This window comes from Pimephales promelas, chromosome 24 (genome assembly GCF_988280905.1).
Source record: "Pimephales promelas chromosome 24, fPimPro1.hap1.1, whole genome shotgun sequence".
In the NCBI taxonomy this organism is placed as follows: Eukaryota; Metazoa; Chordata; class Actinopteri; order Cypriniformes; family Leuciscidae; genus Pimephales; species Pimephales promelas.
In genome coordinates, this window is record NC_142792.1 from 6,867,074 (window position 1) to 6,884,385 (window position 17,312).

General features: G+C 37.2%; 1 protein-coding gene across 1 annotated transcript in view; it reads left to right on the forward strand.

Moving 5' to 3' along the window:
* The first annotated feature begins 5,857 nt into the window (after positions 1-5,857).
* Positions 5,858-17,312, forward strand: part of stab2 (stabilin 2) — a 28,829-nt gene continuing 17,374 nt past the window's right edge. Inside the window, exons 1-25 of the mRNA XM_039667974.2 lie at positions 5,858-6,015; positions 6,668-6,795; positions 7,752-7,858; positions 10,050-10,135; positions 10,222-10,288; positions 10,393-10,488; positions 10,583-10,705; positions 11,552-11,748; positions 11,869-11,999; positions 12,097-12,230; positions 12,428-12,510; positions 12,589-12,732; positions 12,934-13,077; positions 13,218-13,280; positions 13,745-13,861; positions 13,949-14,002; positions 14,091-14,171; positions 14,542-14,694; positions 15,418-15,477; positions 15,637-15,732; positions 15,821-15,907; positions 15,987-16,098; positions 16,185-16,362; positions 16,674-16,767; positions 16,853-17,011. Of these exons, the coding sequence (XP_039523908.2) occupies positions 5,935-6,015; positions 6,668-6,795; positions 7,752-7,858; positions 10,050-10,135; positions 10,222-10,288; positions 10,393-10,488; positions 10,583-10,705; positions 11,552-11,748; positions 11,869-11,999; positions 12,097-12,230; positions 12,428-12,510; positions 12,589-12,732; positions 12,934-13,077; positions 13,218-13,280; positions 13,745-13,861; positions 13,949-14,002; positions 14,091-14,171; positions 14,542-14,694; positions 15,418-15,477; positions 15,637-15,732; positions 15,821-15,907; positions 15,987-16,098; positions 16,185-16,362; positions 16,674-16,767; positions 16,853-17,011 (2,775 nt within the window). The 5' untranslated portion in view covers positions 5,858-5,934. The remainder of the gene's footprint in view (positions 6,016-6,667; positions 6,796-7,751; positions 7,859-10,049; positions 10,136-10,221; positions 10,289-10,392; positions 10,489-10,582; positions 10,706-11,551; positions 11,749-11,868; positions 12,000-12,096; positions 12,231-12,427; positions 12,511-12,588; positions 12,733-12,933; positions 13,078-13,217; positions 13,281-13,744; positions 13,862-13,948; positions 14,003-14,090; positions 14,172-14,541; positions 14,695-15,417; positions 15,478-15,636; positions 15,733-15,820; positions 15,908-15,986; positions 16,099-16,184; positions 16,363-16,673; positions 16,768-16,852; positions 17,012-17,312) is intronic.

Sequence of the window (17,312 nt, forward strand, 5' to 3'; positions counted from 1 at the left end):
AATAAACGCAAATAATTCCCGAAAGTGTAGAGAACGGGGGTGTTTTATAGATTTACAATTTAAAGGAATATTCCAAATTACAAATCATGGTTGTTGTCTTTCTAGTTCTTATTTCTTGTGACTGATGTTTGTGTCTCATTCGTATCCTCTTAAGCTGTAATCCCACACACACATCTCTGAAAAAGTAGTGCTTTGCTAGAAGTAACGGAGTTGTGCCAAATACCATGGTTGCATTCTCTTAAAAGGCTCTTAAATGCTAATGGCCCTTTTATGTAGACACATTCCAAGCCACGGGACGGTGACAATTTACGGCAACAGACGCAGAACATATCAGAGATCTTCTGTCCGGTGACACAAGGAAAAAATCCTGTGAGTTCTTGCACATGCTGGCAAATCTATTAAAGTCGGTGGAAAATCTCACTCACGTTGCATTTCGTGATTTCACTCTGAATGCCTTCTTGTTCATCTCATGTGGTTGTATTTACCGCCGAGTGGAAGTTGCATCAAGCTTTCTTAAAAACCTTTTTTTTTTTTCTGTGTAAAATCACTTAAGACTATTCTCTACAGTGATTCTCACAAAGACTCTTAACCCAATCCCTATTGGAAATGTTGCCTTTCCACACATTGTTTTAACATATTTCTTGGTATCTGTAAAAATCTCAGTATTCTTCTTTCCAAGAAAAAACATTGTTCTTTGTAAATTCTAGTTACGAATCTTGTAGGCCAAATCAAATCCATTGAAATCTTGCATTAATCACTGCAACTCTCCAGGTACATTTTCAGGAGCAGCGCTGAGACCTTCAGCCCTGGAAACTTGGTGGCAACCCATTCTTGAGAGAGACATCAAGCAGGCGAAAGGAGTCCACGTGTACGCATCTGTTCTCTCTGATGCTGCCAACAACTCAGGTGGCTGCCAGACTGGCTGTGCCTTCTTTCACCCCTCTCGTTCTTTTTAGTATGTGTTTAATGGTTAAATCATGATTTGTCAAATTAAATCTGCTGTTCTTCAATATTGCCTTTTCAGGTTTTGTTCTGCCGTTGCTAATGAGCTGAAACTGTTTCTTAATGTTCTGGCTGGAAGTGTAGTTTGGTGAGGAAAAAACAGCTCCACAACTGTTAAAACAAAGACAAATATTTATGCTGATGAAATTCAGTAATAACCAGTAATTGAATAATGTCCGTATACTTGAATATAATTATCCAGCCTTTTTTACTCTTTGCCGAGTCCCAGAGGTTTTTTGAGGCATGTCCGTGCAATATTTTACTTTTTTGTTTTTTAATGTGAGATGAATGTAATTATTTTTTCTGAAAATGTTTGTGCTGTTGAGTAGAGACTGAAAGCAACACCGTGGGTGGTGCGACCACATGCACACACGCACAAAATTTTTTGGATGTGAGTTTGATCCACGCTACCCTGTGGAGACCGGGGCCATTGCTCTTTTCCTGATCATCGTTCATCTTTTGTCTCATATGTGAATGATCAGTTATGTCCATCCAAGCTTAGCATTACATCCGAAGCCAAGAGTCACGCTTTTTCCACTGGCCCATTCCTGCACGCTCTACGGGTGGTGCCATGGTCTATACGCCTTCCCAGAAGTCTGTAGGGGCTCGTGGCTGTGTCTGGTTGTGTTGGTTAAGGCCTGAGGGGTTTTGGATTGGCGGCACCGTTTTCTTGCCAATAACTGTTGCTTGAATGTCGAAAATTCCCACAACAACTGCTGAACTCAATGTTAAGATTCTACACACGTCCTTTAGTTCTTGCTCTGCCTTAATTCATTCTGTATGTTTTCTTTGTTTCTTTTTGTCTTACTATCTGACCATACTGCTATGAAGTGATAGCTTAAAGCAATTAATCAGTCATTTTGATCATAATATGAAATGGGTTAACTTTTCTTGTATATATATATATGGGGGGGATATGAACAGAATGGATCTATCCATCAGTGACATTATGGTATCTGCCTCCATCTGGTGGATCACATAGTCTTGCCAGAGAAGACCAGAAGATCTTAGAGGGAGATGAAGATCGTCTTGTGGTCTTTTTTTTTATTTTTTTTTTTTATCTTTTTGTTATAATCAAATTCATTTAACTTTGTTTTGAATTTGTCCTGAATACTGTCTTAAATAGATGAGGCATACAAAAAAATACAAAAAATACAAAACACACGTAGGCTATAGGCTAATACAAAACACACGTACGTAAAACAATTATAACGAGCATTTTTCTTTTGTATTATTAAAATCATGGAAAGGAGCTACACATATGACGTTAGTTAGTAGCTCAAACGACGTTGCTCTATATATGACATTTTTTTTTTTACATTAAAATTCATTAAAAAAAATGTAGCCTTTTACATTTTGCTTATATTTTTTAGCAGGCGATTAATCACACGCAGATGACGCTTATGTTTTTCCGATTTTATTTACAAACTGCATAAGATATCTCCGGGGTATTTTAATTTCCCAAAATATTCTCAGAAAACTGACTTCAAGTGCTCATACATGCGGTTTGTTTGCACAATTGGGTTCTGAAGTCGAGTGAAAAAAAAAGAGATAGAGCCGCAATTTACAGAATAGGCCTATTAATACCTATTTACGGGGGTAGGCCTACAGGGCTGTACAGTCAATGCTTGAAAACAGGGCTGGACTGGGACAAAAAATCAGCCCTGGACACTTCATCCAGACCGGCCCACTATGCACACACACACACATCTATACGTGCATTAATCTGCATGTAAAATTACTGATTAGATTTTATTTACTAGGCTATCAGAACCAAGAAAAAAATATTAAAATAATAAACAAATAAAATGGTCTTAATACTGGTCTTAATTTATGTGCCGCTTATTATTCTAATAGAATATTCTTAGGCTATACTATATAAACTATATTTCATGAGGTGCAACATCACTGCCAGGACCTGTGTAGGTCCTGGCAGTGATGTTTCACCTCATGAAAAATATATATATATATATATATATATATATATATATAATAGAAGATATATATATATAAATCATTGTTAAAGCTATTAGTCAAGAGCAGTGAGTTATTTATCTTTGTCTTTTGTTCACATTTAACCTATGACACATAAGGCTTCTGCCAGGCACTTTCAGGGATACAAATTGAAAAAATATATATATGTGCATATTTATATGCAAAATACTCCTTTCTATAGCTATTTGAAAGGTATGCAAGTATGCAAAATACTCCTTTCTATAGCTATTTTTCAAGTCAACTATGTGCTATTGTCATTAAATGGCTTTCCTGAGGTAACTGTAACGTTCTGTGACATAATTGTTCTCCTGCTGTTTTATTAATCTCTTTCCGTTGTTGAAAAGCACTGATTGATATTATTTATGAGGCATATACCGTTTGATAAGTTGTAGGCTATTGTATCTTATCTTTAAATAAAAAGTAACAGATGATCGGTTTACTTGAACTGAGGCGCTAAAGCGACCTGTCACGTTATTTTCTAGCGGCAAAACGGTATTGTCTGAATTTCGTAATAAAATGGACAGAACCAGAGAGCTGAGAATTTTAAATGTCATTTATATCGATCAGTGAGTGGAGGCCTATTACAGCTGGAATATCGTAACATGCTTAAACAAAACAATGCAGAAGGCTACGTGTAGCCTATCATTCTAAATGTCTCACCTCAGCAGTCAGGCGCGCCCTGCTGACATCTTCACTAAAGTCCAGCAAATAATTCATTTATTTTAACACATTTGGTGGCATCTGCCTCAAGTTATTGTCGTTGTCTTGTCGTTTTTTCTCTCTCGACTTCTCGGTCCCCCTTTACGTTTAGAGATGTTACTCTTTTGACATGAATTTCATTGCACATCATCACATCGCATCACTGCAGTTGTTGTAAAGCGGCCGCTTTTCAAGTCTAGATTTGAACTTGATTCCGATTGGCCATCAGACCTGTTAGTCTCGCAGCTCGCGTCAGCTTCATGCGGCTTCATGAGAGAGACACATGCCCGGAATTGGACAATATAACAATATACTTACGATAGAATAGGCTATATTTACAATTAATAATGATTTAAAAACAAAATACATAACGCGCCGGGCCGCCGGCCCAACCAGACCGCGGCCCACCGGGAATGTCCCGGTAGTCCCGATGGCCAGTACATGCCTGCTTGAAAATGATTGGTGGTCGGTGTTTTGATGGTTGCAATTATATAAAAAATATTTTACACGTTCAAACTAAGGAAACACGTTGAAAATTACCGCGTTTGACACAACCTCAGACGTCAGACACATCACGCGTTTGTGTTACAAATACTGTTCCCATTCGCTTCTCGAATGAGTATTTTTTTTCCACTAAATACAACACAAGGGATTTGGAAACAACAACAACAAATAATAATGGTTTCAGAAGGTCCCTGCGTTTGTATGGTAACGTATATATCTTAATACCCAAATTTAGCTTTCTAATAAACCTGACATTGTGTGCACTCTCATTGGCGCGTTGGCAAATTGCTAAATTGCTTTTGTCCCTCTATTTGTAAGCGTCTTTCTGAACAGTAAAGTGACTTGGTCGAAAGTTACGCCTAGCCTATAGGTTCATTGATGCCATATTGTAACACTGTGGTTTGGGTGTCAAATACAGTTTAAATGGGATAAAACCGTGTTAGATTTTTTTTACAGCTGGTTGGGAGTCAGTCCATTTAGTTTCCAGAGAACCATTTAAAATATCTTTTGGATGGTAACGTGGCTTAGAAGACAATTGAGTGGGTGGTCATGAAAGTTTTAATTTGTTTTCACTTAAAAAACAACAAGCTCATGAACAAATTGAAAGCATTGTGCACATTCACACCATTATAAAACATATATACTGCATAAACCTAAATATATGCAGTGCACACTCATGTAATTCCAATGAAAGTTCTGGAACTATAAAGAAAATTCATGATGCAGCAGTACATGCAGGAAGTGTGTGTGTGTGACAGGGTATCTTCACCTGACCACTTGGCTTATTTATGAGTGAGGACATCCTGTGATTCTTCTGCCTTCTGCTTTATTTGTTCAGTTCATAAACACACGTTTTTCAATGCTTTTGGGAATTGACCAGCTTCTTCCCAGCCTTCATGTGTTCAACTGAACAATTAACCATAAATTATTCAGCAAAAAGTTGTCATTTTGTATTCAGAATGAATCGTAATTGTTTTGCACCAATGCCAAAATCATGGTGCTTCTCTCTTCTTTATGAGATCAAGATTTCATGCTGCAAAAATCATGTTTGTTTCTGGCATTTTCTGGGTTTCCAGTAAAAATATGTAGACATCTTTCAAATTAATTCATTTACTTCAAAGTTATGAATGTGCATTTCTTGAACTAATTTTATTTTTATTTCCTAAATGTTTTTTCCTCTCTTTTTTTAATCATACGCCTCACTATATATTTAGCTAGATTATGTTAAAAAAAGTATTCTTAAAACAAGAATAAAATACTTATGACAAACATTAAACCATTCAAAATAAACTTAAGTATATATTAAGTCCAACACATCCTCAAAGAACTGCATAAATAGGCTATTGATGCAGATGCTTTGTAACCTAGAAATTAGGAGAGTATAAAGATTAAGAATGAGTAGATAATCGTTCTGAAAAAATAAATAAATAGGATTATCTTTTCTTTTATTCTTCATCTGCAGTGCATTTGTCATCTCAATGTCTGTTTAGTGTCTTTCTCTGATCTACATGTGAATGAAAGAGTGACAGATTTATGTGTAATGTGAAATTATGTGTCCGAATTTTTAGGGGAAGGTGTCGCCCCCTGACTCTCATGATGTTGTGGTACAGGAAAGAGAGAGGGAGGGATTGTTGAAAAGGCAGAAGGCCAGCAAGTGTGACCACAGTCTGGTGAAGGACCTCAGAGAGCCAGAAAGAAAGAGTGAGTGAGACAGAAGTTATTGTTATTATTAACATGAAGTTAAACTCAATCTGTGGAGGTCTGATCCTACTGTTGGGGTCTGAGATACTCTGGGTGGCTGGTGCAACATCACAGGTGAGATTCACACACATTCTCGTGCAACATACATTTAATATGTGATTTCTTGTACAAATCTTAGTGTAATGTAACATTTTTAACAAATAGTTTGTGTTATGTTGTTTGCTTTGGACTACTTCCTTTTGGACAATTTGTACTTATACATATGCTTTCCAGGGATAATCAGTAATCTGTCTCGTTAGGGATTATCAGCTCGCTCTACTTCCATTTCCTGTTTACATATAGTAGATACCAGGCAGTCTATAAGCTGGCAGAACAACATAAACATGCAGTTTGCTTTGATATTAATGTTCATACCCGTTTCCAGGGAAACTTTCTCTATATTTAGTAACAGAATGTTTACATTTCTGTGGTTGCAGTTGAAAAATGTAGTACATGTACTACTGCTTTAAGATGCATGAACTGTATAAGCAAATCCTCAGTTAGAAATTCCCTGATTTGACATGTTTTTTGACAATGTCCCGTGGAATGTTGGGTAAAATAATCCTGAGAATGTCATTGGCCAGCTGTAAAGTCATGAACGAATCAGGTAAATCTCCTTGGAAAATCAGTGACAGGTGTTAAGATCCAGCATGTTCTCCAGCTTTACTGATTAAAAAACAATATATACCATATGAAAAAGAAATTTTTTTTTGTGTGTGTGTGTCAGAACCGTTGTGATAAGAACATCCAGGTGGTGACTAAATCGACCTGTCATTCCTGCTCGATAACGCTTTTGGTGAAATGTCCCAGTGGCTACACCAAGAAACCACCAGGGAAAAGCACTAAAGACTGCAGGTACTGTATATATGTTTCAATCATGACAACTCATTGAGTGAGTTATGTATCTGCTGAGCAAATACAAGAATATGTTCAGCCTATTTAAAATAACATACAAAGGTCATGCTGCTGTACCTTTGGGAATTTTTTTTTTTGGGAAAGTGGCGCTTGGGAGAAGGAGATGTAAACAGTGCAGCAGAGCAATCGCAGGCTGGGGCACAAAATATACGGTTATGTGGATTGATTAAGATGTATGTCTTGATGGTGATGATAGGGGAACCAATCAGCGCTCATGACTGAACTCATGACATAACTATTTATTTGTGTGTGTCTATCTGGTATTGCTACATTTTGGGAACCATATGTGTCCACAGGGACAGTAAAACCTGAAATCAGCTACATTGTGGGGACCAACCAGTCAATATGAGGAAAAAGACACAATAATAACTAAATAATATCATTATCTCATTTATAGAGCTTATGGAAAGTTCTGACTTGTAAGTCGACATGAAACAGAAGTGACGATAGTCTTTTCTTCCCTAATATAACGTATATCTGAGTGAAACAGCTTGTAATGTAAAATGTACTACTAAAATGTAGGGCGGGTCTTCATTTTGTCCTTTGGGAATTGATTGGATCACTGGATCGTAAAGTAAAAAGTCTCATTTGTGATTTTAAAGATTTTGAATGCAAGTCTTAAATAAAAAATACTGTAAAAAAAGGTAATATTGTGAAATATTATTATCATTTTAATATATATAAAAAAAAATATTGCCACCAGAGATCCAGACAAATAATATTCTGTAATTTGTTTTCTATTTAAATTATCCTGAATTAAATACGATACTTTAATATCAGACCAAAAAAAAAAAGCTTTCATGACAAGATTAGGTGTTTCCCTTGTGCATGAACAAATGTATATAGTATGAATACAAAGGCAATAATGACATAATAATCTCTCTATTTGTATCTAGGTATGGAATCACACCTAATTTGTCTGTGGCGGGCTGTTCGTATGAGTGTTACAAAGACACGGTGGAACCCCAGTGCTGTCCAGGTTACTGGGGCAATGACTGCATTGGTGAGTTTCAGGTCATTGTAGAGGACTTCTGTTTTGTGTTGAATTGTGTTTTCGAATTCTGTTTCATAGAAGACCTATGATGTCAAAAATCTCTTAAACCAGATAAATACGTCCCAAAAGTGATTGTTGTGTTCTTATCTGATTATCTAACACATTTGAAATGGCATTTGTCATTTCCGTCATTCTGTGAGGGAAGATGCACTGAGGGAATATTTTGAACGGATGAGTTTGACAGGAACTATCTTTGTGACTGTAATGGAAGAAAGGGGAAGCATGGCTCCTCTTGGAGAAAGAAGTGGAAAAATATAACTTTAATATTATCATTCCTACTTCAAAAAATCCTAAAGGAATGCTAATAAACTGATTTTGACGATGATTCATCATAATTATGTCAAAATCAATCCCAATGGGTTGTTATGAGATAAAAATTACTATTAAAAGCGACCATCCTCTAAAAATAAAATATGATCCCATTGGATTAACTGAACTTCCAGAAGAAATAAACTAGAGAGTAGGAATTTTAGTTAATCCAGCAGGATCCCAATAAAACCCTTTAGGATTGCTTCCAAATTATGATAGGAATTCTATTAGCATTATTTTTGGAAATTTTTGACTAGGGATATAAATCCTATATGCATGAATGTAACCTTTCACAGTTGTTGATATTTTGGAATCACACTTTATCCATTTTTAACATTTTATGTGGTTATGAGACCATGACGGTCTTGTTTCTCACAGTTGTTTTTCCTGTGGGAGCTGTACAGTCAATAAGTAGAAACTGTCATATGACATATATTGTGAGAGGAAGTTTTGAGCCACTGTGGAACAAGGGATTTGTGTACTTCCTTCCCTCTGAGAGGGATATGGCAGATCTTCGCCTTCGACCACTGGAATGTGCTGACCAACAAGCTGTGGAAGTCTCATTTCCAGTATTTCCTTTGCCTGTCAGCACTCAAACAGATCCCACAATGAGTTCGCTGAGTCAAGCGTTGTCTTCGTTTCTTTGGTCTCTTATCAGCAGAACTTCCTGCATTGTTCTTTGAGAGTAAAATGATTTGACCTTTTGCGTCTATGAGACGGGTCAGCATTATGAAAGCTTGGTGAAGCATTATGAGAGGAAATTCATTTTTCCCTGTTTCTGATTTCACATTTAAAAAATCCAGAACTAGATTCATCTGGATGGCAGAAAGCAAAACTTTTTTGTTCGATCTTCTACTCCCCAGTGGTTTACGGGTGAGTTTTGGGGAGGACCTTCATGCTTATATTTTGCTAAAAATTATGCATTTTCATATGATTCACATTGTATGAATTCATACAAAATCACCACCTTGTACATTTTCCAGTGAGAATGCATTGGATCCTCCCACAATTCCTCAAAATTTAACAAATGGGACCTTATTGAACAGAAAATGTGGTGAAAGTGGGCCTGCTCATGAGGAACTGTCTGCATATGCCGCTAGTGTGATTTTCCTATTTGTGTTGACACGTCTGTGCATGGTGTGTCAATGAGTGTGATTTGCCGGGAAGGATCTGATCCGATGAAGGGATTTTGTCCGGCCTAAGTGGTCAAACTTACAATGGCGGGAAGGAAAGGAAGAGTGAGGGTCAGTGGAAGAGACGAGGGGCTGTTTGAAGAACAGAGGAACTCCGCTAACTCATATCCTCTTGTAAAGACCCTACCACCCCAAACCCACTGACCCCAAATCAGTCCTAGAAAACAGAATGATCTCAAATCCGTCACACTCAAACTGAACGCAGAGCAGTCATGGCAAACATTTGCCCTCAAATCAGGTTCACGCAAACTCGCTGATCTCAAATCAGCCTCAACAAAGCTCAAAACTAAGAGGAACCGTATTAGATAAATACTACTTCTACAGCATGTATTAATCTTAATTAATGTTAAGTTCTACATTTACTAATACATTTTGTTAAATGAAAAGTATGTTAACACTAATGCACTAATCAGTAAATGAAGAATTGTTTACAATAACTATCGTTAATAATTGCCATTTTGTTCCCTTTGATTCCCTGTGAATCAAATCCATGATCTATGAGTTGTTAATGCCATGCTCAACTGATAAATGTGTGATTGACATCTCCAAATTGGACATTTTATGTGATTGAAACAGTATTTTAAAGAGATGTCTTCACTTAAACGTCATGAAATCTAATCCTATATTCTTTTCAATAGAGTGTCCAGGATCAGCGGCGAATCCATGCAGCAATAATGGAGTCTGCTCTGATGGTATAGGGGGCAATGGGACATGCACATGTGCAGTAAGTTTAATTTCCTTCTCTTGCTCTATCTGAATCAAGCGCATAGTTATTGAGCACCCATTGAGACTTTTGGGGTGTTTTTTCAGCCAGGGTTTAAAGGAACAGCTTGCGAAGAGTGTAAAGAGAACTTGTATGGACCTACATGCAACAATGGTAAGAAGCCCGCCCCCTTTTATTCTGCAGAAGGATTAATTGATTTTTTTTTTTTTTTTTTTTTTTGTGTTGATACCATGCTCTGACTGCCTCATATGCTATAGTGTGTAGCTGCAAGAATGGCGTATGTGACGGTGGAATGAAAGGTACAGGAGGGTGCACATGTCTGTCTGGGTACACTGGCATAGACTGCGACCGACGTAAGGCTTTGGATTATTATTCTGGGTGGTGTATACATGTGACATTGGATATTAAAGCACCATGAGTGAATGTTTTTTTTTTTTCTCTCTTCAGCGCTCCCAGCATGTGCTGCTTTGCAGTGTGGGCCTGATTCTCGTTGTGTTGAGGACATGTCCACAGGGCAGCTTATGTGCAGATGCAAACCTGGTTATCAAGGTGATGGAGTCCAATGTACATGTAAGTACTGCACCAGCAAACAAAGGTTTTTAAAGCTAAGCTTGATTGATGATTGGATTAGATGTGACATTCGAGAATTAATTTGAAACACCATTTAAAATTAGTCAATATGATCTTTATAAAGTTTCAAAAGTTTTGGTCAGAAAAGATTTTTATCATGTTTTCAAAAGTCTCTTATGCTTACCAAGGCTGCATTTATTAGATCAAAAATAAAGTTAAATAGTAACATTTTGAAATACTTTATCAATATCATTTTAATATATTTCAAAATGTCATTTATTCTTGTGATGGCAAAGCTGAATTTTCCAATTACCCCAATTTCTCATATATATATATATATATATATATATATATATATATACTGTATATATATATATATATATATATATACTGTATATACATATATATATATATATATATATATATATATATATATATATATAATTGTAATATGCTGATTTGGTACTCAAGAAACATTTCTAATTATGATCAATGTTGAAAACGGCTGTGCTGCATAATATTTTTTATGGAAACCATGATGCATGTTTTCAATGGTCTTTTGATGAAAAGAATGTTCAAAAGAACAGCATTCATTTAAAATAGAAGTTATTTGTAACAATTTAAAAGTCTTCACCTTTTAATTTGAACACACACACATTCAAGTTTATTTTGTCAACATGTAATGGCTTGGACCAAGCTCAAATACGTTGCACTAAACCAGCAATAAACACTATAAACCATCTCAATCACGTATAGAAATGTACTGGTTAATCTGTTCATTTCAGCAGAGGAGGCCTTGTGATCTCACAAAATCTATTGTTTTCCTTTGTTTCATTGTCTATGCAGCAATTAACCCCTGCTTGAGAGGTGTGTGCCATGCAAACGCAGTGTGTGCGCATACTGGGCCTAACAAGCATGTCTGCACATGTACAGAAGGCTACAGTGGAGACGGCCGTGTCTGCGTGCCCATCGACCCCTGCCAGACGAACCTGGGCAACTGCACGTCTGGTTCTACTCGCTGTGTGTATGACGGCCCTGGAAAGGTGTGTTTGTGTGTGTGTGTGTAAACATTGTAACAGACTTTGAACTTATCTGAGCCACTTAAATGTACCGATAGCTTTCATTATGGTTTGCCATCTTCACAATACCGAAGTTTTCCACAGGCTCACTGTGAATGTTTGGAGGGGTTTGAGAAGTTTGTTGAAGGGGTGGGTTGCAGCATAAAAGATATGTGCAAACCAGACTCCTGTCATAAATATGCCACTTGTGCCACAGTGGAATCAGGAACAGTCGAGTAAGTGAAAAATTTCATTTGTTTTATTTTTGTATGGATTTTGTTCACAGTCTTTCTCACATATTCAAAACCACTGCTTCAACTCCAAACATTTTAGATGTAAGTGCCGTGAAGGTTACCTTGGCAATGGAAATATATGCTTTGGCAACATACTTCAGCAGTTGCAAGACTTGAATTCAAAGCCAGGAGGGGATTGGACGGGTCAGCTCTCCAGTGCCATCACACTGTTCAGTGAGTTTCGTATTGGGTTTTCACAATTTTTTAAAGATATTAGGTGTGTTCGAATTCATGCAGCATTGCACAGAACAACTTGACTTGCACTGACTCCTAGAGTATCAACATTATCTGAGATGTTCCTTGGGATACATACAAATACTGTAGACACAAATGAGTTAGACATAGTGCTAATTTTATTTCTGCTGTTTCAGATAAAGTCATGCCGTGGCCCCTGACCTCCCTTGGACCATTTACTGTGTTTGTGCCAGTGAACAAGGCTTTTAAAGGCTCATCTGTGAGTTAGACAACAAAAACACACTCACATATGATACCTCCATCTAATACAAATGCTCAAATCATGCTTTTGTTCCAGGTGAGAACCCTGTTGGCTAACGAGACGAGAGCTCGCTATCTTGCTAAGCTGCACATGGTTGCAGGAGAGCTGAACTCTGACTCTCTGAAGAAGGGAATCCTCTTCTATACTCTGACCGGGATGGCTGCCGAATCAATGACAGATGTAGGTGATTGAACCCAGCTTGTGTGTGCGTGTCCCAGTTGATTTCAAGGATGTGCAAATGCAGGATACAAGAGTAGAATCATCATATCCCGTTTCTTTCCTAATCTCTTTCCTGCTTGTATCTGTTTATGTTTCACTATGTGTGTGTGTGTGTGTAATGATGACAGAGAATCATTAGATTCTCAAACTTTTATTATAAAGGCAGAGCAGGTAAAAATCCGTCTCCATGGTAGCCGTAAGAAAGGAACGCTTGTGGAGCCAGACATCTTTGCCTCAAATGGAATAATTCATTTGGTTGATAAGCTGATGGATGCAGTTCCTTCTACTGTGATTAGTGACAAAGAGGTTGGTGAATCTGAAGGATTTCTTGGACATTTGCACTATATAAATGTCATACACTAAACAAAAACAACTCCAATTTGCATGTTTTGTCGATGTTGTTTTTGTTTGTAAAGCGTGCCAATTTGTTTATATCTTATTTTCAGGAAAACTTGTTGCAGATTCTCTCAGAAAATGGAAAGTTCTCTCAGTTTAAGTCTCTGCTTGAGGTAACAAAGTTTTAAAGACAATTAAACCCTAAATTCATGCACTTTAAGACATTTGACTTGCTATAGAAATTATGTATTTTTATTGCCTTTTATTATAGGGCAAATATTTGCTTACAAGATTATTGTTATGTTTTTTAAAGAGGTCACTTAAACTCTTAAAGGTTGCATTTATTTGATCATCATGAATACAGTAAAAACAGTAATGTTGTGAAATATTATTACAATCTAAAATAAGTGTTTTCTATTTGAATATATTTTAAAATGCTATTCATTCCTTTGATAGCAAAGCTGAATTTTTAGAATCCATTACTCCAGTCTTCAGTCACATGATCCTTATCCATTTTCAGTGTTGAAAACCATTGTACTGCTTAATGTTTTTGTGAGAACTGTTTTTTTTTCTGGATTCTTTGTTGTTCAATTTATTTATTTTTATTGCTGACCCCTTTGATATTTCTGTTTATCAGAAAACCAATATGGCAAACGTTTTAGAAGAAGAAGGACCTTATACTGTATTCGCTCCAACAAATATAGCCTTTACCTTCCTAAAGCCTGGCTATTTAGACTTTCTTACTTCTGAGGAGGTACAGTGTAAATATATCATTTAATTATGTTCTGTCCAGTCACAAGACCCATCACTTTACATTTTCTTTTCATTTCTCCCAATTTAGGGTAAGACAAAATTACTCGAACTGATGCGCAATCACATAGTGTCCACTTCTCAGGTTTGTGTGTGGATGTGTGTGAATATATGTGTTCAAATCCATTTCTAGATCATCATTGATTAGGTACTGTCTGTTGTATTGTGTACAGCTTGATGCCAGCTTCATTGTGTCGAACTCTCGTGCTGTTTCCATGGCGGACCAGGTCCTGAAATTTAATGTGACGACTGCTGTGAGTAATAATCAGTCATTGAATATAGAAAATATTTGTGCAATGCTTGGACATACTCCTAAATCTACATCCACATGGCTTTAGTTGCAAAATAAAATTGAACTGTACTATTACCAAAGGTAACTCAGAAATGTTACCTAGTTTTATACATTCTAGTGGTCAAACATTAATTGTTAATGTTTATACTACTTGTTGTTTGATGAACTACACCTGTGGTTACTCCACTTAGACACCTGTGTGAATTTGAGAGTAAATGACACTACAAAAAAAAAACATGTTTGAAAACAATGCAATGAAATTCAGACATTTGAATTGTGATTTAGGGGTCAAAATGCTTGTATTATAAAACCACTTATTTTGCCACAAACAGGGGCAAATCCTGGTCAATGGGGAATCTGTGCTGGAACTGGACGTTGAAGCAAAGAATGGCCGTCTTCATTCACTGGAGGGGCTGCTGATCCCTCCATCAATAGAGCCCATCCTACCTCACAGGTGTGACACCAAAGAAACCAATATTTATAAGGTAAGCCGTATTTCCACTTGTGTTTGACCAAACATAGCTGTAACAGACACACATTTCTGTCTTAAAGATATTTCTTTGTCCCAGTTTACAAAGTTAACTACAAATAAGCCATTCAAAGGATGATTTGCTGTAAACACTGTTGTGCCAATTGAACAATTCCAGAGGGGGATAGTGTTCAAAAAACTGTTAGGAAACAACACAAATGACAAAAATTGTCTATAAAGTTGTTGTTTTCACTTTTAGATAAAAAAAAATTGATAAGCCTTTCGTTGAAGTTATTGGCGGCATCCGAAATCACCTACTTTCTACACCTACTATATAGTAGGCAATGTAGACATTAAGACATTATGTGACAAGAGTAGAGTGTCCAAATTCTCTGGTCTCACAAAAGAGTTGGCAAAAAGTACCCAGATGACCCACTTCTGAAGTGTGAATATAATCGACACTTTACTATCCTTTTAGGCCACGGTAGAGTTCGTGAATGGCAGTGAAGTGACGTAACTGACACTGGTCGGTCACATGATATTGACAACATAGTGAATGTAGTATGTCATTCATACTACACACATTCATACTATATAGAACTATATACTTTTTTAATGGTCGCATAGTAATGACTTATTCAAAATAAGTACCTACTCGAGAGTATTGAATTTCGGACGCAGCCCTAGTTACCATACTGACACGAGAGTGTGTGTCTTCTCTTCTCTTTTTTCTCAACAGGGTTCATGCGTTAGCTGTAGACTTGTCACCAAATCTAAATGTCCAACTGGTGAATCACTGGTAACTTGTTTAATTTAATACTATTAGTGCATGCTATAATTTAATACAGTAAAGTTAAAAAAATGTAACCTTGCTAACTTTTAGTCTCAATAGGGCTTTGTATCAGGCTGGTGTTAAATTGGTGTGAAATTGTACCCTGATTTTGCTTCTCATAATCAGGAAATATTCTCCAGAGGCTGTGTGTTTGCAAACAGTGCTTTTGGCATGGACATACCCACCGATGGCTGTGCCCTCTTCTGCAATGAAACAAAGACTGTGAGTATTTGTTTCGCTATATTTAATGCATTCAAACCACATCTAGTTTTACCGGCCAACCAAATTAGCCATTATCTGTCTTCAACAGACCCCTCGCTGCTGTAAAGGTTTTTTTGGACCAGACTGTACCCAATGCCCCGGTGGTTTCACCGCCCCCTGTTCCTCTCATGGGAAGGTAAACCGCACGCACACAATGCTCATTCTTTACAGGTCAGCATTTCTCAGTTGCTATAACTGTATTTCTTTTGTTGTAGTGCTCAGAAGGCATAGATGGAAATGGCACGTGCCAGTGTGAGCCAAATTTCAAAGGATCACGCTGCCAATACTGTGCCGACTCCAACAAATATGGCCCGTTTTGTGACAAAAGTATGAATTTATTTTACAGCACAATGTTTGGGAATAATTCAGATGTTTAATAACAATATTTACTTTGCCTCCCTCCCTTATACCAGCGTGTAGATGCATCCACGGAGTGTGTGATAACCGTCCAGAGGCCAGCGGTAAATGTAAGCAGGGCTCCTGTAAAGACGGTTATGCCGGAGAGTTCTGTGAGCAGCAGACCCAGTCGTGTGGACCCAACCAGCCCTGCCATGCCCACGCCAACTGTGTGTCCAATAGGGAAGCGTTCATGTGAGTGTTCTACGTCCTTCCATGTTTTAGAGGGTGACAGAGACAGAAATAAAGCTTCATTTATTTATTACATTTCAAATTGGTGTTTGGAAACCCCAAATGTAAAGAAAATGCTTTAAAATGTTATTTATTGTAAAAAAATAAAAATAAAAAGGTGATATACAAATAAATAAATAAATAGCAACACATACATTTTCTAACACATTGAGTTTTTCAAATAAAAAAATATAAAAAAGGAAAAAGACCAACATTTATTGTGAAAAGTTCTATACAAATAAATGGCTTGTTCTTGTTACATTGTTTTATTTTAGGTGTGTATGTAAGCCTGGTTACCAAGGGGATGGATACATGTGCATTGAAAGTGATCCTTGCGCTTTACCACAACGCGGAAGCTGCAGCGTCAATGTAAGTCAAATGCATCTGTGTGCTTGTGTTTTATGTAAGCAAGCATGTCATAATAACATCATGACTTATTCTCGCTTACTCTTAGGCCAAATGCATAAAGACCGGTCCAGGCACACACACATGCCAGTGTCTGAGTGGTTGGAGGGAGGATGGAGATGAGTGCCAGGCCATCAATAACTGTCTGGATCCATCCAGAGGAGGGTGTCACCCCAATGCCACCTGTATCTATGTGGGCCCAGGACAGGTGAGGGGGTCGTTGAGATTCCCAAACCCCGTCTTCCTAGACTCAATGAAGTCAAGTAACATTTGTATATAGTGATACAGATTGTCTCAAAGCAGCTTTCGAGTGATAACTGGAATACATTTATGCATTGTTGATTCCAGTCCGTTGTAAAGATCAACAATAATTAAATTAGTTCATTTCATCTTTAAAGCAGTTCTGCAAAAAATGATGTCATCATCCAGCTCAGTTCAGTTCTCATACAACAGCATCAGTTCAGTCAGATGTCATCATCCAGCTCAGTTCAGTTCTCATACAACAGCAT